At 39.3% G+C, this 23,558-nt stretch overlaps 1 protein-coding gene across 1 annotated transcript in view; it reads right to left on the bottom strand.

Annotated features, from left to right (window-relative positions):
• LOC113024542 (hemicentin-1-like) overlaps nt 1-23,558 on the bottom strand; it is a 37,264-nt gene that overhangs the window by 8,080 nt on the left and 5,626 nt on the right. The window contains exons 10-32 of the mRNA XM_026171725.1: nt 23,237-23,318; nt 23,073-23,136; nt 22,711-22,880; nt 22,584-22,628; nt 16,319-16,395; nt 13,911-14,264; nt 13,538-13,747; nt 13,168-13,428; nt 12,432-12,692; nt 11,874-12,134; nt 11,243-11,500; nt 10,108-10,368; nt 9,628-9,882; nt 6,539-6,799; nt 6,058-6,315; nt 5,504-5,764; nt 4,641-4,895; nt 4,108-4,368; nt 3,630-3,887; nt 3,106-3,366; nt 2,691-2,945; nt 1,409-1,669; nt 108-365 (exon numbers count right to left, since the gene is read on the bottom strand). Of these exons, the coding sequence (XP_026027510.1) occupies nt 108-365; nt 1,409-1,669; nt 2,691-2,945; nt 3,106-3,366; nt 3,630-3,887; nt 4,108-4,368; nt 4,641-4,895; nt 5,504-5,764; nt 6,058-6,315; nt 6,539-6,799; nt 9,628-9,882; nt 10,108-10,368; nt 11,243-11,500; nt 11,874-12,134; nt 12,432-12,692; nt 13,168-13,428; nt 13,538-13,747; nt 13,911-14,264; nt 16,319-16,395; nt 22,584-22,628; nt 22,711-22,880; nt 23,073-23,136; nt 23,237-23,318 (5,148 nt within the window). The remainder of the gene's footprint in view (nt 1-107; nt 366-1,408; nt 1,670-2,690; nt 2,946-3,105; nt 3,367-3,629; nt 3,888-4,107; nt 4,369-4,640; nt 4,896-5,503; nt 5,765-6,057; nt 6,316-6,538; nt 6,800-9,627; nt 9,883-10,107; nt 10,369-11,242; nt 11,501-11,873; nt 12,135-12,431; nt 12,693-13,167; nt 13,429-13,537; nt 13,748-13,910; nt 14,265-16,318; nt 16,396-22,583; nt 22,629-22,710; nt 22,881-23,072; nt 23,137-23,236; nt 23,319-23,558) is intronic.

Genomic DNA, 23,558 nt, shown 5'->3' with positions numbered 1-23,558 from the left:
AAAAAATTAAATAAAAATAAATCTTCTGAAGAGAGATTAAATCTCACTGTCATAGAGAGAAGTTATTGATGGATCTGAGAGAAATATATGAAATTATTTCCACTCACAGTTCACATTAATAGAAACATATTCAGATGTCGTCCCCACTGTATTAGCAGCTATACAGTAATACTGTCCAGAGTCAGAGGGCTCGATGGATCTGAAGACAAGCTGTGGTTCTTTACTGAGAGGTGTCCTTCCATTTGTCTTGTACCAGACAAACGTAGCTGCTGGGTTAGCATCACTGCTACAGGTCAGAGTGACTGAAGTGCCCTCTTTGATTTCACCAGAGGGACGCACTGACACAGAGGGAGGCTTTGGACCATCTGCAGGAGAAAGCAAAGAAAAATGACAGCATTGTATCTTTTTTTTAAAGATCCCCTCCGCATATCACTACCTTATGGTGGTAGAGGGGTTTATGTGTCCCAGGGAACCCAGGGGCTATGTTGTCCAGGGGCTTCTGCCCCCTGGTAGGGTCTCCCATGGCAAAATGGTCCTTGGTGAAGGACTAGACAAAGAGCGATTTAGAAGTTCACCCTGCCCAGTATAGGGTTACCGGGGCCCCGTCCTGGAGCCAGGCCTGGGGAAGCTGCCCAAAGGCGAGTGTATGGTGGCCGGGCCTTAGTCCACAGGGCTGAGCCGGGCACAGCCCAAAAGAGAGACATGGGCCCATCCTCCTGCAGGCCCACCACCTGCAGGAGACGCCGTAGGGGTCGGGTGCATTTTGTGCCAGCAGCAGCCAGGAGCAGAGGTCCTGGCAGACCGATCCACTGGGAATGCTGGACATCGGCCCCAGTCCACGAGATCTTCAACACACAGAGCTCTACTTGCATTGAGTGAAGCGCTGCTGACTTGAACTGAGAAAATTGTTGGGTGGTGGAAGGAATACTTCGAGGACCTCCTTAATCCCACTGGCACGTCTTTTGTTGAGGAAGCAGAGTCTGGGAATGAGGGGGATGACTCGCCAATCTCTATGGGCAAGATAACTGAGGCAGTTAAACAACTCCTCGGTGGCAGAGCCCCTGCAGTAAATGAAGTCTTCCCTGAGTTCCTAAAGGCTCTGGATGCTGTCCAGGGCTGTCCAGGTTGACACGTCTCTACAATGTTGCATGGAGGTTGGATTGACAGACTGGGGTGGTGGTTCCCATCTTCAAGAAAGGGGACCGGAGGGTGTGATGGTTGAATTATTGATCAGATTAAAGACAAAAGCTTAGCCACATTATGATTTGATGAAAAAATGAAACAAATTACCACAATATCTAAAAAAGGGTCTATGGACAATGTGAATCAAAATGAATGTAATGATTTGCAAATCTCAAACACTGACACTCATGAGCTGAAGGTTTCCTAAACGCCCTGTTTTACTCACATTTCACATCAACAGAAATGTTTGTAGGTGTTGATGTTCCCAGCCTGTTCTCAGCTGTACAGTAATACTCTCCAGAGTCAGCAGGCTGGATGGACTTGAAGGAGAGCTGTGAATCTGTACTCACAGATGTTTGATTGTTCATCTTGTACCAGACATATGTAGCTGCTGGGTTAGCTTCACTGACACAGGTCAGAGTCACTGAAGTGCCCTCTTTGATTTCACCAGACGGACTCACTGACACAGAGGGAGGCTTTGGAGCATCTGGAGGAGAAAACACAGGGAGGTAACTGTAGTTTGAATTTCTGACCAAATCAACTAACTGTGTAAGTGTACAATGACACAAGTAAAGAGTTCTGGATGGTGTTAGCAGGAACGTCAACATCCTCATTATGATATTTCCATACTAATGGTAAACAAGAAATTACAAGATCAAAAATACAGATACTGAAAATAATAATGATTGCCTTATACTGGAGTTTTTATTGACCAGACATAACTGAGTGACAAGCAGGATACAGGCAAAGTCTATCACGGCACAAATACAGACTGAAACATTGACATCTGAATCACCAGTTAAACTAACAAGCAGGTTTTTGGACAGACTTCACAGAAAGGCTTTGACTGACCAGGAAGTTTCAGCCCAGAACCTTCTTATAATAAGTCGACAATGATGACCACTGTATCAACCTGATTCCACCATAAGTACTGACATTTATTTCTTCTCGAGAAAGAGGAATCACAGAAAACTTTCTGGAAAACTGCAGTCCTCAAAGGATGAAAATGTTAAAAAATATATTTTACAAATTTTCATTGAAAAATGTACCTTAGAGGAAATCTTACTATCAGAGTCCTAAATGTCAATTTGTTTTCTTAGTGAGGAAGATAATATAGGTCATATTATGTTTTTAAACGTCATGGAGCCAAGATGAGGTTTTACTTATCAATAGTCACTGAATCACCAGCACAGAGTCAAAGTCGGGCTCTCCTCTAAGTGACCTGTGATAAGTTTATAACCATAAATAGAAGACAAGATGAAGATGAAAAGTACCTTTCATATTTCTGATTGACTGACCAGAACAGCACAGTAACACTGTGTGCTAAAAATGTAACACAAAAAAGAAAAATAACGTTTTATCTTAATTTGCTCTGCTCAGGGAGAGACAGCAGCTGTCTGCAATCATGAAGCAGGCAGACCCAAAGAAAGATGATATTATAGACCAACATATGTAGAAATACTGACAGACATGTTGAAACCTGCTTTTGTGAAAATTGTTTGACTTACATTTCACAACAATAGTGATGGATTTAAATGTTGACCCCAGCTTGTTCACAGCTCTGCAGTAATACTCTCCAGAGTCAGAGGACTGGATGGAGTTGAAGATGAGCTGTGGGTTTTTGCCGAGTGCTTGGCTGTTCCTCTTGTACCAGACAAACGTAGCTGCTGGGTTAGCATCACTGCTACAGGTCAGAGTCACTCCAGTGCCCTCTGTGATTTCACCAGACGGACTCACTGACACAGAGGGAGGCTTTGGATCATCTGGAGGAAACACAGGAAGACAACAGCATGTTTATTAGTTCCTTCAAAAGTTGAATTATTAAACAGATCAAACAACTCAACGAATCTAATGCTACAGGAGCTTCTCAGTGAGGAGACATGAAGGGAATTTTCAAACATTTTTCTTAAAAAATGTACCCACATTTGACATCAATGGAGGTATATTCAGATTTCTTCCTCCCCACTTTGTTCTGAACTGTACAGTAATACTCTCCAGAGTCAGAGGGCTGGATGGAGCTGAAGGAGAGCTGCTGTTCACTACTGAGAGGCTTTTGTCCATTCTTCTTGTACCAGGAGTATTGAGCTGCTGGATTAGCATCACTGCTACAGGTCAGAGTCACTGATCTGCCCTCCCTGAATTCATTAGAAGGGCTCACCATCACTGACACAAACTTTGGAGCATCTGCGAGAAAAAACATCATTGTTGAAATGTTGTGAAATTGACATAATGTAACAGCCAAAAGTGTAACATTTAAACATATTTTTTTCTGCAGAGAAGGAGTTTAAGGCTGTAGAATTGCTAAAGGAATGAAGTTTTATGACAACTCATGCAGTATATAAAAAATAAAATAAAATAAAAATATCTGAAGGGAGATTAAATCTCACTATCACAGAGAGAAGTTATTGATGGATTTCAAAGAAATATATGACATTTTTTCCACTCACAGTTCACTTTAATAGAAATATATTCAGATGTTGTCCCCACTGTATTAGCAGCTATACAGTAATACTGTCCAGAGTCAGAGGGCTCGATGGATCTGAAGACAAGCTGTGGTTCTTTACTGAGAGGTGTCCTTCCATTTGTCTTGTACCAGACAAACGTAGCTGCTGGGTTAGCATCACTGCTACAGGTCAGAGTGACTGAAGTGCCCTCTTTGATTTCACCAGAGGGACGCACTGACACAGAGGGAGGCTTTGGAGCATCTGCAGGAGAAAGCAAAGGGAAATAATAGCAAGGTATTGTTTTGATCAAAGCTCAAATTATTGATTAGATCAAAGACAAAATCTAAGCCGACTCATTGAATTGATGATATGAATAAATGGCATTATTTACCACAATATCTGAAATGGGATACTATACACAATGTGAATCAAAACACTGACATCTCAAACACTGACAACCATGACGCCCTGTTTTACTCACATTTCACATCAACAGAAATGTTTGTAGGTGTTGATGTTCCCAGCCTGTTCTCAGCTGTACAGTAATACTCTCCAGAGTCAGCAGGCTGGATGGACTTGAAGGAGAGCTGTGAATCTGTATTGACAGGTGTTTGATTGTTCATCTTGTACCAGACATACGTAGCTGCTGGGTTAGCATCACTGCTACAGGTCAGAGTCACTGAAGTGCCCTCTGTGATTTCACCAGAAGGACTCACTGACACAGAGGGAGGCTTTGGAGCATCTGCAGGAGAAAACACAGGGAGGTAACTGCAGTTTGAATTTCTGATCAAATCAACTAACTGTGTAAGTGTACATAGACAGGACAGAAGAGTTCTGGATGGTGTTAGCACGAATGTTAACGTCCTCAGACTGGTAAGTTGCGAAGTCTTTGTTGTCGAGTCTGACAGCAGACTTATGGCATTTCCATAACTTATATCACAGTTTACTTCACTAATTGTAAACAAGAAATTATGAGAACAAAAAAAATGCTGTTATGAAAATTGTTTGACCTACATTTCACATCAATAGTGATGGATTTAAGTGTTGACCCCAGCTTGTTCACAGCTCTACAGTAATACTCTCCAGAGTCAGAGGACTGGATGGAGCTGAAGATGAGCTGTGGGTTTTTGCCGAGTGGTTGGCTGTTCTTCTTGTACCAGACATACGTAGCAGCTGGGTTAGCATCACTGCTACAGGTCAGAGTCACTGCAGTGCCCTCTGTGATTTCACCAGATGGACTCACTGACACAGAGGGAGGCTTTGGATCATCTGGAGGAAACACAGGGAGACAAAAGCATGTTATTAGTTCCTTCAAAGGTTGAATTATTAAACAGATCAAACAACTCAATGAACCTGATGCTACAGAAGTTCTCAGTGAGGAGATTTGGATGGTGTTATCAGAGAGATGTTCCCATCTACACTATGACTTTAAGATTTGATGAAATTGGACTATTTACATGATTCAGCAGATGTGGATGTGCACTGAAATGTTTATAAGTTGGCATGCAAGAAAAAAACTAATGAAGAAAATTGAATTTATCCTTTTTAAAGAAGTTACATCTGTAAAAGGTGTAAAAGGTTAATATACTGAAAGGTACATTTTGAAAAATCACAACGTTTTTATCATTTCACTACTTGATGGAAGTCAATGATCATGATTACCTGATATGTGAAATAGTTTTGTGCATTGATTTCAAAGGGAATATGTGGCATATAAAAATGCAATAAATGGAGCAGTTCAGTGATCGACAGTAGCTGAAATGAATTATGAAACAGACAGAGATTAACAAAGCAAATGTTTGAGGTTAATCAATTTTAATTATACACGAAGGGATTTTAGAAAGTTTTTCTTAAAACAAATAAACTTGTTCACCCACATTTGACATCAATGGAGGTATATTCAGATTTCTTCCTCCCCACTTTGTTCTGAGCTCTACAGTAATACTCTCCAGAGTCAGAGGGCTGGATGGAGCTGAAGGAGAGCTGCTGTTCATTACTGAGAGGTTTTTGTCCATTCTTCTTGTACCAGGAGTATTGAGCTGCTGGATTAGCATCACTGCTACAGATCAGAGTCACTGATCCGCCCTCCCTGAATTCATTAGAAGGGTTCACCATCACTGACAGAAACTTTGGAGCATCTGTGTGAAAAACAGTTGTGCAAATGATCAGTAATTTGTTAAAATGATGAGGAATTTAAACACTGTAACAGCTCGAAGTCTTGTGCAGTAGTTGAATCTATTTATTTTCTTCTTAGCAAAGATATAAAGTTGTAGAATTACTACAGAAATGAGCCGAAGTTTTATGACAACCTATGCAGTATATAAAAAACTTTAAAAAAAAATTTATCCTCTGAAGGGAGATTAAATCTCACTGTCATAGAGAGAAGTTATTGATGGATCTGAGAGAAATATATGAAATTATTTCCACTCACAGTTCACATTAATAGAAATATATTCAGATGTCGTCCCCACTGTATTAGCAGCTATACAGTAATACTGTCCAGAGTCAGAGGGCTCGATGGATCTGAAGACAAGCTGTGGTTCTTTACTGAGAGGTGTCCTTCCATTTGTCTTGTACCAGACAAACGTAGCTGCTGGGTTAGCTTCACTGCTACAGGTCAGAGTGACTGAAGTGCCCTCTTTGATTTCACCAGAGGGACGCACTGAGACAGAGGGAGGCTTTGGAGCATCTGCAGGAGAAAACAAAGGGATTCAATATCCTATAATTTCCTTCAAAGTTTGAATTATTGATCAGATAATGATGAAATTTCAGCCACATCATTTAGTTGATTAGCAAACAACATTATTTACCCCAGCATCTTAAATAGAATACTATAGACAATGTGAATCAAAATGAATATCATGATTTGAAAATCTCAAACACTGACAACCATGACGCCCTGTTTTACTCACATTTCACATCAACAGAAATGTTTGTAGGTGTTGATGTTCCCAGCCTGTTCTCAGCTGTACAGTAATACTCTCCAGAGTCAGCAGGCTGGATGGACTTGAAGGAGAGCTGTGAATCTGTACTGACAGGTGTTTGATTGTTCATCTTGTACCAGACATACGTAGCTGCTGGGTTAGCATCACTGCTACAGGTCAGAGTCACTGAAGTGCCCTCTGTGATTTCACCAGAAGGACTCACTGACACAGAGGGAGGCTTTGGAGCATCTGCAGGAGAAAACACAGAGAGGTAACTGCAGTTTGAATTTCTGACCAAATCAACTAACTGTGTAAGTTTACAATGAGAGGAGTGAAGAGTTCTGGATGGTGTTAGCAGGAACACATGAAGATATTCCCATAACATATATTATCAGAGTTTGCCTTACTAATGATAAACAACAAACTATTGGAACAAATATCCAATTCTGAAAACAATAATGATTGCCTTATAATGGAGGTTTTATTGACCAGATGTAACTGGGTAAGAAGCAGGATACAGGCAATACAGACAGAGCCTATCACAGCACAAATTTACACTCAAACATCTGCATCTTTATCAACAGTTCAACTAACAAGCAGGTTTTTGAACTCTGACAAATCTATGTAGATTTCACAGAAAGGCTTTGACTGACCAGGAAGTTTCAACCCAGAACCTTCTGCAGATACAGCCTCTTCGCATTTCCTGCTCTTAGCCAGGTCAGCTAGCTGCCAGCTGCTAGGACTCTCCCCTTCTTCTCTTGGGGCATATCTATTTTCCACTATGAACACTCAATTGCAGAGTGTCATTGAAAGATGGCACTTCCTTCACAAATGTTTGACTTAGATAATCACCTATAAAAGTACCTAAATGCTTGCTCAAAGATAGTCTTGGATTATTGTGATTTTCTTAGTGCTTTTGTAGGGTCTTTAACTTTTGCAGTGTAAAATGCCTTAATGGTCAAACTGACTGCAATCACCAAAAGTATTTCCAGCAAATAGTTCTTCATTCATGCATTTCAATCTTATCAAATAAAGAGATCAAATTAAAAATTAAATTAAATAACTTAAAGAAATTTCAGTCTTCCTCAAAGATCCAAAACCAGATGTGGAGGTTATGTCTGCCACTATTACAACAACATTCTTCAGTTTTGTTTGCTGGGTTGTTACTTGTTCAGACTTTTGTTTATACTATGAACATGTCTTATATTTTTCTGTTAGGCTACAACTGTTAGATTTATGCTTCATATTTCTTTAAACTCTGATATTTGTCCGAAGGTTTTGAGCCGCCCATCACTTATCTGAATTTTGCATAAGAGAGGACAGACTTTCACCTACTGCATGTTTCTAAAGTGCTCTCCAGGTTTTATGAAGGTGTTTCAGTGTTGTTCTTTGGACATTGGTTGTTTTTTTTAATCATCTTCAGTCCGGTCCTAGTATCTGAAGGGGAATTTTTTTTCAAGCTGTGTTATGACCTTGCAACCGTGGTGGAAATTAAAGTCTATTAGTGCCAGTGCTTTGGGTCCCTCTCCTACAGCAGCATTTCACTGACCTTGTTAATCACTCAAAGTATTTAGAACAGAGCCAGACATATTTCTGGCATATTTCTTTAGACCAGAATACACACGCACATGGATGTTGTTGAGCAATCAGAGTGTTTCTGTCTGCGCATATTCTGCGGATATTCCAGGATCCAGCAATTTAATACTTTCATGTTTAGAAACTTAAGTCAGCAATAACCATCGAGTGCAAGTATCACTTTCTGTCTTCTACCTTGCTTTTCTTGGTGTATGTTATGGCCCTAGCAGGGCCTCCTGACACGGTTGATCTGATATCCTCGTGTTGGTGTTGTTCCCAGATCATCATACTAAATGTTGTTCCAGGATCAACATTGCAAGTGACCAATCAGAATGTTGTGACGTCATACTTTTGCGACTTCGGGTAAAACCGGCGTAAAACAAAAAACTGTACTTAAGCTGCGAGAAACCGCCTCTGTCCGCCGATCAACGGACCCTGACCCTAAACCTAACCCTAACCGTAACCCTTTAATAAACAGTAAGCAGAATTGATATTGTCCTTGCAACATTGGAATTTCATAAATGCACGAATGGCTTGGTGCGCAAAAGAATAACGTCACAACAATGTGATTGGTCACTTGCAATGTTGAACCTGGAACAACATTTTCATGATGGTCTGGGAACAACACCAACACGAGGATATCAGATCGTCCTCCTGAAACTGTCCTTGTGTGGGTGTGGTGGTGTTCTCTCTCCGCCTCCTCCTCTCTTGCTCCACCCCTCTGTCTCTCTCTCACTCTTCTCTCTCCCCAGGACACAGCTCTTGTTCATTGGCCTCGTTTACCACCTGGGCTCAGTCAGCAATCACTTCTCTGAGGTTATATAAGCTGGAGATGAACTGTATGTGTGGTGGTTTTTCCCCTGTGGCTCTACACCAGTTCTCTAGGTGTTGGAAAGGGTCCTTTGTGTGTCTGTCATGCCTGTGTTGAGGAGTTAAGTTGAGTGAGTAGACGGGCTTGTGGGCCCCAGAAGTGTCTCCTTTATTTGTTAGGTGTTTTTTTCCTTTGTTGCTGCAACTGCTTCCTTTGTTTCTTTGCATTATTGATAAAACGGTGTTGCTGGCTCTTTTGGTCAAGATTATTTGTAATAAAGCTATATTATATATTGACTGTCTGGTTTCCTTTTCATTCCATTCTGGACCCACTTGTTACCGATCCCCACACTCACATCCCTAGACCTCTTAGTGGTGACGTAACAGTGTACACAGCCTCTATTTGCTGCAAGCAAATATCTATATATGAGTATTCAATTGAAATGTTCAATATTAAGATTCTTTCAGAATTAGAGTCCCTGAACAATTTAAAAGATAAGAAGTTTAAGTGTAACAAGCCTGTAAATGAATGTTCCCCCACACAATAAGAAATATACATGATTATAAACTTCAGGGAGCCTAGATTACCCTTTATTTATCAACAGTTATTGAATCACTGGCTCAAAGTCAGGCTCTGAACTAAGTGACCTGTGACGAATGTTGAAAGTCTTTGTGAAAATCGTGTGACTTACATTTCACATCAATAGTGATGGATTTAAGTTTTGACCCCAGCTTGTTCACAGCTCTACAGTAATACTCTTCAGAGTCAGAGGACTGGATGGAGCTGAAGATGAGCTGTGGGTTTTTGCTGAGTGGTTGGCTGTTCCTCTTGTACCAGACATACGTAGCAGCTGGGTTAGCATCACTGCTACAGGTCAGAGTCACTGCAGTGCCCTCTGTGATTTCACCAGATGGACTCACTGACACAGAGGGAGACTTTGGGTTGTCTGGAGGAAACACAGGGAGACAAAAGCATGTTATTAGTTCCTTCAAAGGTTGAATTATTAAACAGATCAAACAACTCAATGAACCTGATGCTACTGGAGCTTCTCAGTAATGAGATTTGGATGGTGTTATCAGAGAGATGTTCTCAGTCCCATTGTAACTTTATGATCTGAATAAATGGCAAAATGTTCTAAACAAAACAAGGCTAAAAAAGCTGTTTTACTCACATTTCACATCAACAGAAATGTTTGTAGGTGTTGATGTTCCCAGCCTGTTCTCAGCTGTACAGTAATACTCTCCAGAGTCAGCAGGCTGGATGGACTTGAAGGAGAGCTGTGAATCTGTACTGACAGGTGTTTGATTGTTCATCTTGTACCAGACATATGCAGCTGCTGGGTTAGCATCACTGCTACAGGTCAGAGTCACTGAAACGTTCTCCTTGATTTCACCAGAAGGACTCACTGACACAGAGGGAGGCTTTGGAGCATCTGGAAGAGAAAACTCAGGAAAATAACTGTAGTTTGAATTTCTGACCAAATCAACTAACTGTGTAAGTGTACAATAACAGGAGTGAAGGGTTCTGGATGTTGTTAGCAGCAATGTCGTCATCCTCAGACATACTGTGACTGAATGAGTGGATCAAATTACAGTTCATTTCTGGGAACATGAAGGCCAGTTCAAACTTTCCACCATCACTGTGTCAGTAAAGGAAAGATTTGCAGATTGTCTAGAAACCACAGACAGATGTGTTTTACAGAAGCTTCGATAATTTTACTTCTACTTGGAAAAAACAATATGCTTAACAGCATGTGTGGCTTTGTGACATATTTCTCTTTTAGTTTGCATTTCTAGGCATACATCAGGGTTTGGTTTGATTATGTAAACAACAAATGAGAAGAACAAAAATACACAAACTAAATAAAGACTGCTTTATACTGGAGATCTTCTGGACCAGCTACTGTAGTTAAAAACACTGAAATCAGTTTTATGTAGTAAAGTTCAGGTCTTCAAGTATGTGTTGTGAGTAAAACAGAGAGAGAGCACTGTGGTATGAAACTGTTCCAGCCGCCAGGGGACACCATGTTTCATCTTTGACAGATGCAGTTTTCTGGCATTCAGTACAGATCATCTACAGATGGAGAACAGATGATCATATATGTTTTTAAACTTGATAGATCCTAGACTTTCCCTTCATTTTTAGCAGCTGTTGAATCACCAGTCACAGCCGCGCTCTGCTCTATCTGACCTGTGCTAAATGTAACAGCAGCTGACTGTAAAGCAGACAGACCAGAAGAAAAATGATATTATAGACAAGCATGTAGAAATATTTACAGACATTTTTGTGAAAATTATTTGACTTACATTTCACATGAATAGCGATGGATTTAAGTTTTGACCCCAGCTTGTTCACAGCTCTACAGTAATACTGTCCAGAGTCAGAGGACTGGATGGAGCTGAAGGAGAGCTGCCGTTCATTACTGAGAGGTTTTTGTCCATTCTTCTTGTACCAGGAGTATTGAGCTGCTGGGTTAGCATCACTGCTACAGGTCAGAGTCACTCCAGTGCCCTCCTTGATTTCACCAGAAGGACTCACTGACACAGAGGGAAGCTTTGGATCATCTGGAGGAAACACAGGCAGACAACAGCATGTTTATTAGTTCCTTCAAAGGTTGAATTATTAAACAGATCAAACAACACAGAAAGTATTTATCATTTTCACAACTAAATGGAAGTCAATGATCATGATCGGCTGACATGTGAAATCGTTTTATGTCTTAATTTTAAAGGATATATGCAAATATATCCTTTAAAATTAAGACATAAAACGATTTCACAAAGATGTTGCATATAAACATAGAAGAAATGGAGCAGTTCAGGGATCGACAGCAGCTGAAATGAATTATGAAGTGGAGAGAGAAGAACAAAGCAGATGTTTGAGGACAAATATTTTTTCAAAATACATGAATACATTTTTGGAAACTTGTTCACCCACATTTGACATCAATGGAGGTATATTCAGATTTCTTCCTCCCCACTTTGTTCTGAGCTGTACAGTAATACTCTCCAGAGTCAGATGGCTGAATGGAGTTGAAGGAGAGCTGCTGTTCACTACTGAGAGGCTTTTGTCCATTCTTCTTGTACCAGGAGTATTGAGCTGCTGGATTAGCATCACTGCTACAGGTCAGAGTCACTGATCCGCCCTCCCTGAATTCATTAGAAGGGCTCACCATCACTGACACAAACTTTGGAGCATCTGCGAGACAAACCACCATTGGGCAAATGATGTGGAATTAAAAAGATTTTAACAACTGGAACTCTAGTGTTTTATTATCAAATTTTACATCAGAGGTACAGTATAAGATTGCAGATTTACTAGTCATCACTCAAAGACTTATGACATCTGATGCAGTACATGAAAAAGAAAAATAACATTTTTAAAAAGAGAAAATAATAAGTAAATACAATCTTGAAAAGAAGAGAAAAATCTCACTATCATAGAGAGAAGTTTTTGGTGGATTTGAGAAAAATGTATAAAAATTGTTCCACTCACATTTCCCATCAATAGAAATATATTCAGATGTCCTCCTCCCTAATTTATTAACAGCTATACAGTAATACTGTCCAGAGTCAGAGGGCTGGATGGATCTGAAGACAAGCTGTCGTTCTTCACTAAGAGGTGTTCTTCCACTTATCTTGTACCAGACAAACGTAGCTGCTGGGTTAGCTTCACTGCTACAGGTCAGAGTCACTGATCCGCCCTCTTTGATTTCACCAGAAGGACGCACTGACACAGAGGGAGGCTTTGGAGCATCTGCAGGCGATATTATCAAAATCAATTAATGTTAATAAGAACACTGAATATAAGTATTGTGGCTGTCTGTATGTTGTCGGGATACATGAGCAGACCCCATCATGGTTATTGTGAGTCCTTACAAAATTATGTAAAATGATATTGTTATGTAGTCGTCATTCCTGTATGTGAGGTGTAGATCACTGATGACAGATTATACAACACAGGAACATCACAGTGATGTCAATAAACAGTAAAAAGTTTTTTGTGTTCTTGGTGCTTTTTTGTTGCTGTCAAAAAAAGTTTAAACAATATAGACATTTGCATAAAATACAGTTACCTAATGCTTCAGAAGAATTATTGACATATTTTACAGTTAGTTTAGACATCACTGCACTTTAACTAGGGAAATGTTAAATATGCAACAAATAATGACATAAGGAAGGAAGTGAAACTGTTCAAGAGAAATTAATGTTATTAAAGTTGATTTACTGACATTTCACGTCGATTAAAACAGATTCAGATGTCCTCTTCCCCAGGTCATTCTCAGCTGTACAATAATACTGTCCAGAGTCAGAGGGCTGGATGGAGCTGAAGGAGAGCCACCACTCCTTACTCAGAGGTGTTTGACCATCCTCCTTGTACCAGGTGTAACTAGCTGCTGGGTTAGCATCACTGCTACAGGTCAGAGTCACTGAACTGCCCTCCACTATCTCAGCAGAGGGACTCACTGACACAGAGGGAAGCTTTGGAACATCTGGAGGAGATGAAAATCTTTAAATTGTGATTTTTTTCCCCCCTAATATTGAAGGTTTAATTTCACATGTTACATGACATTTCATAGTGACACTGTGGAGTAAACTCACACACTGCAGCAGAGCGGTAACCCTCATGTCCTTTAACAGCACAGGAATAGCTGCTGTCATCACCTCCAACAGAGACTCGCAGAGATGTTTCTTCCTCTATTTTCTGTCCATTTTTGTACCAAACATATGATGGAGGATCAATTACATCACAGCTGCTGTGACACTGCAGCTCTGTGTGGGCTGATGATTTTCTTCTCTTCACCTGCAGGTCTGAATATGGAAGGAAAGAACAAATCGTCTTCATTTTAACTAAACCATCAAAGTGAATGAACACGGAAAAACAAACCTTCAGAGCAGGTTGAATGTAAGCAACATGGCTAAAAGCAAGTGACTGAAAGACAAACACAATATTTATTTTCAATGAAAATCTTACCTGTGACAGTCAAAGTGACTCCAGGTGAGCCAGTATAACTTCCACCATACTGGTTTGTCATGAATCTGAACTTGTACTCAGCTGAGTCACTCTCTCTCAGGTCTGTGATCCTCAGAGTGCAGTCCTTCTCATGAAACTGGTGCTCAACCCGCCCTGTGTAGTCTGGGTCTGTTCTCAAATCCACTGGCCCATAATACTCATTTCTAATAAACCATAATCTTTCCCGAAACATAATTCCACGGTTCCTATTGTTTGGGTAACTGTAGCTGCAGCCTATGTCCACTGTTGATCCTTTTAATGCGCAGATGTGAGTGTAAGTGTAAGTCACTGACCAACCAGTCTGACCCAGTACCGCTGTAACACAGAGCACATCAGACACTACAGACACAATCACAGTTGCATTAATAATGAAAACATTTGTTTACATTTTCTTTAACATGAAAAGCAACATAAATAATAAAAAAGCTTTGCATGTTATTATAAAAGCAGAGCGTTCCTTCCTTTTTTAAATAGCATTATTATTTATGATTAAATTGTTAAGCTGTAGTGAACAAAGGAATTACAAGAGTAAACGTAATGTTAATTGACAAATAGGATTTTTTAACCTAAGTTAGTCAAAAACATTTCATCTGATACTGTTTTCTCTCTAATGAGACTGTGAGTCTGACAGAGCAGTTCATAAAAATGCAGAACAGAAGTTCTGCATGCCTGGCTGCTGCTGTACACTGTAAACAATGCAGATGTAAAAAATATAAATACATTAACACGCCTAATGTAAATAAACTCAGAAACCTGTGGCTGCAATTAAACATGATTTTTATTTGTATTTATTTATTTATTACTAAATTTACAACTTTGCATACGTTCCATGTTTATTGAAAACGTAAAACAGCTAAATGCAGTTTACTGCTGTAAATCCATATTTAAAATTTGGTGCACAGATTTAAAGTGACACTAAAAAATTAAAGTAAAATAAATATAGATTTTGTAAGTTTACATGGATTTATTCATTTCTTTACATGTTGTGTAATTAAAGTTTTAAAAATGGTTGGGAAACTTTTTACAAATGAGTGCACAGTTTTTTAAGTGAGTACATAACATCTGCGACTTTTATTAAACTGTCAACAGGTATATGGTCATTTCACAAGTGGTGCATTTATATTACCAAAATTGGTAATAATAATAAAAATAATAAAAAGTAATAAAAACAGAAACGTAAATTCTGTTTTGTTATTCTTAAGAGATCGTCATATTTATTGATTGTTATGTAAATGTTAGATTCCTTAAATTATTGTTTGTACTTAAAATAAAGTGTCTAACACTAACAGTATCAAAATATTTTTGGAATTACTTTTTTATATATTAAAAAGTGAAAGGGTTAAATCAGCACCAATCAGATTTTGTATTTTAGTTCTGAACAAGGGGTGTAGGTCGAACCTCAACAGTATTTCATTTTATGAGCAGAGACATAGGATGAAAATTAACTTTACACAGGGAGACCACTGCAGGTTACAGGGTTTTATGGATTATACCACAGTGGCTTTATGCCACTTGATCACTAAATCTCTATTACCAATTGTATTGCACTATTTTATTACATTAATAAAAAAAAAGACTTTTCACATCAAATTACATTATAAAACCCCCACTAATAACAGTACTTTTCTGCAATTATAAGTCTCATTCATTTTATCAGACAGTTTGACCATGCTATTAGGTAAATCAAGTTTTTTAATTTAATATTTAATTTTTTATAAGAATCTGCAAGATTTAATGTAAATGCAAAGCTAAAATGGAATTCAATTTTAATTTCAATTTTATTTATGCAAAGCCAAATCTCAACAGCAGTTGCCTGCAAAACAACTGCATTTTAATTTACCATTGTCTGTATTTTCATGCAGAAAAAGATTTTAATGTGATGGTAAATTTCCTTTATTTTATTTTACTATTTTTGGTATCCAAGTGGCAGTTATTGGTTGTTGTTTTTTGTTGTTGTTGTTTTTACAAACTTTTTATAGTGTATTTTTTGGTCTCTAAGGGCTGATTTGCTAGTAACCAACACAGAATAGAAAGTTATGAAAATGCAGTGATGAGGTTTGGTTCCTTTTTTTCCTTTTCCTTTTTTTTTTCTTTTTCTCGTGCAGAGTCAGTTTCCTTCGGATAAACTAGACCCAGACCCAGATGTTGTGCTGCACATTTCAAACAGTCCTATCCATGTCTATCCTTCTTAAAAGACTGAAAGTTGCTGAATATGTCAACATTTTTACCAAATCTTATTACCAAAACAATAATATAACTCAATAAAGAATGCATGGTAATGGGAAGTGATGCATTTGTAATTTTTTAAATATATCTCTTTTAGTTTCATCTGAAAAGGCCCTTCATTGTAGAGGTTAGGTATTCAGTACCTGGCACAGTGAGAAGCAGGACAATAAATCCACTCAATGCTGCTGCAGTTACACTCATGGCTGCTCCTCTCATCTCTCTGTGTGATTTCAAAGAAAATTACATCAGTAAAGAATTGAGTTAGTGCATTTCACTGTGCAATAAAATAAGAATGTAAACAAAGTCTTCTTACCATAGAGAAAGATGTTGTCTTCTAATGACAATGTTCTCATATGATCAGTTCAGTAAGCAGAAGGCAGAACTGTAGCTATTAGACCAAGCACACTTCCTTCCTCTTCGAGTTATTATTAGGCATGAAGTCAGTACATCTGGGACTGCTGTGGTTTTCCAATCCATATACAGCACTCTTAATATTTCCTATAAAGTCTTGAGGGAATAATTTGTGGTGTTCTAATGCCAAACCACAGCTCACCAAGGCCACTTTTAGAGAGAAAGAGAAATTCTCAGTTTTACAACTTTTATTTATCACAAGGAAAGGCATTTTCAAAGTACTTTATATTGCATAGACTGACAGTGGGGCCCATGTAGGATCCATACCGATTTTGTCTTTATGGGCCCACAAAAGGTAATCCTGTGGGCAACATATATGGGCTCCACCACAGAGAACCCATTATACTAAAGGGATCCCCAAAAAACAACTGCTCCACTCCCTTTGTGGGAGTTGGGGAATGGTATAAATGTGGACTGTATACTATACTACTACTGTAGACTGTTCACATATTTATAATGCAGAAATGCCATAGACATCTTATTATTATATTTCAAGAGAAGATGTGAAAGTTTTCAGGCCAGATTCCATTTTCTATGACAGACTGAGCTTTTTGAGGATTTTATGGTGTTTTTTAAATTGTTTTTTATATTTTTTTATTTCAGTGAGTTGATCCATAGTAGTTTAGAGATTTGGTAATAAGTAAATAATTCTTTAGTCTGGAAGAACACACGTATTCCTTGGGTGTTTCAGGAAAGCCATAATTAAAATCCACTAAATTAAATGAGTGATGAAACCTGAAAATGGGTGTAGTTGAAAATAACTACTCGACTAACAAAGCAGCATTACCTGACGAAGACCCCACTCAACCCATAGCTGGCTATGGGATTGTTCACCTGATACTGATGTAAGCTTTATAAAAAAAAGAAAATCTGAAGCATGATTTCAAACATGGTTCCTGAGAGGAGTCTAACAAATTATGATCCTTTCTGCCATTCCACTTCAAGAAACTGAATTTTGCTGCTCTCTAGTGTTTCAGCATGAGAGCCAGATATATTCTTTTGACAGCTCAAAAATTGCCTTCATGATCAAACTGCTGCAGTGAAGCATTTTAAGGTGAGGTGAAGCAGTATTAAATTCTAACCTGACTCTGTTTTTCTAAGAATTCATTAATAAACTCAGAGTGTTTGACAAAGGCTCAAATCTGTACACAGCAGCTCAAAGGTAAACGGAGAGAGGCAGGCTTTTCTGTAGACTTTTGGATATAGCTGATGCATGTTGGCTAAAGCAACACAAACACATTATTTTTCAGTCTGAAATGAAGTAATATAACTAATACTGGGAAACTCAAGAAGTTTCTTTTATATGGATTTCAGAGTTTAATTTCCAACTGTCTGTCAGTTTTTTAAACCCAGATTTCACCTTTAACAGAGACATCAATCAATAATCAGTCAATCAATATTTAATTTGTATAGCACATTTAAAAAGGACAAAGTGCTTCACACAAGGTAGCAAAGCAGATTACAACAAAGGCAACAAAAACAGTTAAAAACAATTAAAAACAGTTATAGTTACAGTTACATAGCACAACTGCAGACCAGGGGCCCGTTCTTCGTACCTCGCTAAGTAGGTTAGCCGGATTAGATTGTTGACGATTTCGCGTGATCCTGGATCAGTCGGTTCCCCGAAGCTCATCCGGGACTTGCTGTCATAGCAACAGAGCCGTAAGCGTAAACCTGCTCGGGAGCAGGTTTACTTTATGTAAACAGGATTAGATCGCGGCCACGCAGGTATGTCCGCTTCATTTATACGAAAGCAACAGCGATATTTTTCCACTGTTTCACCATAAATAAATATTATCAATGTAACTAAAGATAATGCAGCACTTGATCCTTTTATTGATGTCACACAGATACATACAGGTCATTTCCTAAAAAAGGGAAATGAACTATTAACATTCTATTACATGTATGTGATTATTACAGATGTAATTCATATTTCAGAGTAGTAATTGTAAATTACTTCGTGTAATCAAGATGAGAGACCACGGCTATAAAAGCGAAGGTGGATTTGGGAAGCCTGTCGCAGCCATGTCCTGTCCGTATACGCGACCAACCCATTGCGGAAGGTGCAAGATTGATAAGGAGAGTCCTCAGAATTCAGCGTATATTGCGGGATAGACAGGATCCTTTAGCTCAGCGCGACAGTGTGCTCATAGAGAGATATCGATATTCCCGTGAGGGTATTATTTACTTAACCAACTTGTTGACGAGGGGGTGCAGGACCACCACCTGTCTTTTTTTCCTCTGCCCTTTTCTTGGTTGCTGTTATGAACAAACTAACAGAGTATTACAGGCCAGTATTACCTTGCCAAGAGACGCAAAGCAATCTAAGAGATAAATATTACCATTCTGTAGAATACTCCTGTATTCCACTTTTACTTGTTCCCATGTTCTTGTGGGTCCTGTTGTGGCTCTAATGTGAAAGGGGATATAATATAACATATTATAATATAATATAATGCCATATGATATTGGACAATATAGTGTCATATGATAGATCTACCCTACCGCCTACTGGTGTTGGCCAGAGGGGCCGATGGCACGATATGGCAGCCTGGCTACAACCGTAGCTGCCTCCACCAGTGTGTGAATGTGGGAGTGAATGAATAGTGGTATCGTAAAGCGCTTTGGGTGCCTTGGAAAGCGCTATATAAATCCAATCCATTATTATCAGTATTATTATTAAATTACCTACGAGTTTGATTTGTCAGCAACTTTCTGCCAGCCCTCTCTTCTTGCTTTTGCAGCCTTTGCAGTGTTCTCTTGCGTTTTAATTAAACTCTGAAACTCCTGAAATCCCTCACTCATGAGTTCTTGCTCTGCTGCCGGAAAATACCGAGCACGCCCCTTCGACATTTTCGGGTTGCCGATCAATGTTTCTACTATCGATGCGTAGCCCCTTTTACGACACCCAGTGATGTCACATTCCTGCGTCCAGCTGTAGTAATCGTCAACAGCAGGTGTGTTCGGGGAACCGGATTAGCGAGCTCACGGTTAGCGCGATGATTTGATCTTGGATGTGTCATTTGATCTTGGATGTAGTAAGCGACGTACGAAGAACGGGCCCCTGGGCCCTATTTCAGGAAGCCGGTTTAGAAAATTCAGAGTGAAAAACGATACTCAGGGTTGAGTAACCCCGAACTGTCCAACTCGGAATATTCGGTTTCAGAAAGGCTGATAACAATTAGTTCAATCAACGCAGAGTTGCTTTAACCCCAAGTTAAGCGCGCGCACGAGGATACATAAAGCCCTGATTAGTGGAGCACAGATTAAGCGAGTCACCATGGAGACGGAGGGAAAGAAGGCGCGGTCAATGCATTTTACAGCGCTTGAGGCCGAAATTCTGATGGCAGCATATGCCGATAACATGCAAATTCCGCGGAAAAAAAGTAACACAGCCTCAGCTGCAAAAGAAAGGGAGCATGCATGGCAAAACATAGCCGACAGAGTCAATGCGTGAGTGTTAATTTAAACATTGATCTAGGGATTTCCACCCATTTAACACGTTATTTTATTTTATTTTATTTTTTATTTTATACATTTGATTTTGTGATGTGATGTGAGCGCAGGTGCAACCCAACAGGTCCCAAACGTTCCTGGCAGCAAGTACAAATGAAATATAAAAATATAGTCCAAACAGGTAAGGTGTAATTGTATTATGAGCCATAGTGCTTGGTCTGTTTGTCCGATGTAAATCGATTGCAGTTAGAGGCTACATTAATTTCCCCTCTGTAAGCACTTATTGAAATTATCTGAGCGCATTACAAGTACATATTTGCTTACTCTGTATGCTCAAATGTGACCCGTTATAGCCAACAGAAAAAAAGGTGGGGGTCCTCCACCACCACCACTCACAGAGGCTGAGCAGTTGGCTTCCACATTTGTGATAATGTTGGCAGCATCACATATGATCTTCACAGTGCAGAGAACACAAATTAGCATCCATTACTATAATGAAATAATTTGTTAGTTTGAAATGCTACAGGGAACTATGTACCTGTACATTAATGCTGTGGAAAGACTTCCTGTTCACATAGTCTCCTTCATTTACTGAAGGAGCAATGATTGGAATGTGAGTGCCATCTATACAGCCAATCACGCCTGTGAACCGTGGGAATAAATGTAAAATTTAAGTAGTAGTTCAAATATCACCACATCATGAATTAAGTTTTGTTCATCCTGATACCTGCAATTTTGTGGCATCCCTCTTTGATAAATCTTGTGGGTCTATGACCGGGGAACACCACAAACGAGTACAGGAGACGTTTCAGTGCAACTGTAACATTCCTGACTGCCCGACAGACGGTAGCCTTGGAAACGTGCTCAGCGTCACCAATATTATACAGAAAGCTCCCGTTTGCAAAAAACCGAAGTGCAATACAAATAATATGTACAGAACTGAGAGGATGTCCGCGATGTGTCACATGAGCAATATTAGGCCTGAGGATGTTATTCAAATGAATTATAGATTGTGCTGAAAAACGGTAACGTTCACACAGAAAATCATCAGGAAATGATAAAATGTCCGAACGCGCTCTAATCACTCTCTCCCGGCGGAGAGCTCTGCGGAGAATTTGGGCTTCAACATCTACTGGCTCTTCAAGGAAGGAGCACGCCATGTCTGACACTTCCTACAGTCAGGTTTCCGACAAAGAGGCGGAGAAAGTCAGGGTTAGTTGAAGTAAACCTGCTAGGGGGCAGGTTAGCTTCACGGAGTGTGTCGTCATAGTAACTCACTCAGAATTAATCTAAACTCGCTTTGTGAAACCGAAAACCCAGAGTTTTCGTTAACTCAGGGTATACTTACTCAGAGTTTGCACTAAACCGGCTTCCTGAAATAGGGCCCTGGTGGAAGTCTAATTTGCTTCAAAAGGTGAGTTTTTAAGTGTGATTTAAACGATTGAATGGAATCTGACATGCGAACATCGATAGGAAGATTGTTCCAGAGTTTGGGTGCTGCAATTGCAAAAGCTTGGTCCCCTCTGGTCTTTCGTCAGGGCCTTTGTTGCACTAAGAGCAGTTGGTTAGAGGATCTGAGTGCTCTCTTGGGGTTATACACGCCAAGAAGGTCTGTTAGGTAACTGGGCACCAGGTTATTTAAAAATTTAAAAGTATACAGAAAGATTTTAAAAACGATACGGTATTTAACAGGGAGCCAGTGTAGATTGGCTACAACTGGGGTGATGTGATCATGCCTTCTGGTGCCAGTTAAGAGGTGTGTTGAGGCATTTTTTAACTAATTGCAAACGCTGGAGGAGACAGAATTGGAGGCCCATGTACAGAGAATTGCAATATATCTTAGAATCTTACAAACCAAATCATGAAATAAGGAGGGGTGAGGCAGGGACAGAGGCTTTATTCTTTGCTGCCAAAAACAAAACAAAAATAATGTTAGGAAATACATTTAGAGGGACCTATAAGTATATTTTTGATTAAGTGGCTCCTTATTGCTAATAATTGTGAAGTTAGTGATGTATTAATACATCACAGAAAGTATTTTACATACGGGTAAAAGAAAAAAAATTACAATCATTTTTGGTGTTGAATAATTACAGTAAAAACCAAAATAATCCAGAGCACAGGGAAACAAAAGAAACAAGAAAATATTATTAATTATGTCATTAGCACATCTGGATCAAGAGTCATCACTATTAATAAGTTACTGTAACATGTATATGTTTCATTAATATCTGACCAATAACTCAGGAAGAGTAGCGATTCTTGTGACAATGGAAAAGTGCCCATAAAATGATAGAAATGACCTTAAACACAATGCTGCTCAATTTCATACAGGTTAGTTATGACATCTGTGTGAAGAAGTTGGAGAGAGAACTCAAAAAGGTCAGTCAAATTTAAAATTGTCTTTGATGTAACTGTATTCAGGAGTGCTGGATGCATACTTAGGACTTCATAAAGATTTTAAAACATTACCGTGGATAAAAAGTCTGCTAGAGAGATGGTTTTCCATGTCTGGGAAGTCTGTTGACTGTGCTGTACAGAGCAGCTGGATCCTCTGCATCTTCTGGAGTTGTGGTCTGGATTCTGCTGAACAGATATCACAAAAAGCTCAAAACAGACTGAATTAAGTTGTTTTATTTCTGTAAACACACGAGAAGCCACTGACCTAGGGGAAGTACTAGCACTTCTGAAAGTGACAGCGGAGTAGACGACCCTCTCGTCTTCTTCCTTGTGTTTTTTGGCCTGGGCTGGTCTGATGTTGGCTTGGACCGTATTTGCCTTGTGTTTGACAAAGCGGAGAGCAGTATAGACGACTTCGCCATCTGCAGATTGCAGCTGTAGACATAAGAAATGTACAATTCATAAAAGATTAAAATCAGTGCTTTAACTTTGACTACAAAGAAGAGTAGAGAGAACTTTTTTTTTTTGTCTTTTTTTTGTTGGAACCTACAGAGTGCTGCACTTTAATGCTAGAATGTGTTTTTGTTTCTTTTGTACCAACATAGTTCACCTCCTCTCTCCTCTCACCTGTTCAATAGTGTCCGGTCTCTCTCCAGGCTCAGGCTGTTGTTGCTTGGGGGATCTCTTTTTTCTGGTCAGGATAATTCATTTTTAATGGTTAGTTCAAAGTGCTAAGTGCACTGATATTACAAACTCAACTACACAATAAATGACACTTAGCATCTGCTCACATGATCCATAGGATGACAGAGACGAGTAGGAGAGCCAGGAGAATAGCAGAGACTCCTGATATAACTGTTGGTTTCCATGCTCCTAACAAAGAAAAGTGGTCAAATCATTTAGAGTTAAGGGTGTGACCCCAATTTTAGACATCACCACTGTAAGTCAATGGCTTTATAAAACTTAATCTCACTTAATTACTTAAACTTAAGCAAACCAAAAATCCCCAGTCTGATTAAAAATAGAAAGCTGCATGAGACAACTACATGTGTCGCTTATGACTCACATACACAAACAGAGAACAGTATAGTTTCCCCCAAACAGAAATAATTT

This window comes from Astatotilapia calliptera, chromosome 6 (assembly GCF_900246225.1).
Source record: "Astatotilapia calliptera chromosome 6, fAstCal1.2, whole genome shotgun sequence".
Taxonomy (NCBI): domain Eukaryota; kingdom Metazoa; phylum Chordata; class Actinopteri; order Cichliformes; family Cichlidae; genus Astatotilapia; species Astatotilapia calliptera.
Note: the sequence above shows the minus strand (reverse complement) of the source record. Positions and strands in the feature narration are given on the sequence as shown.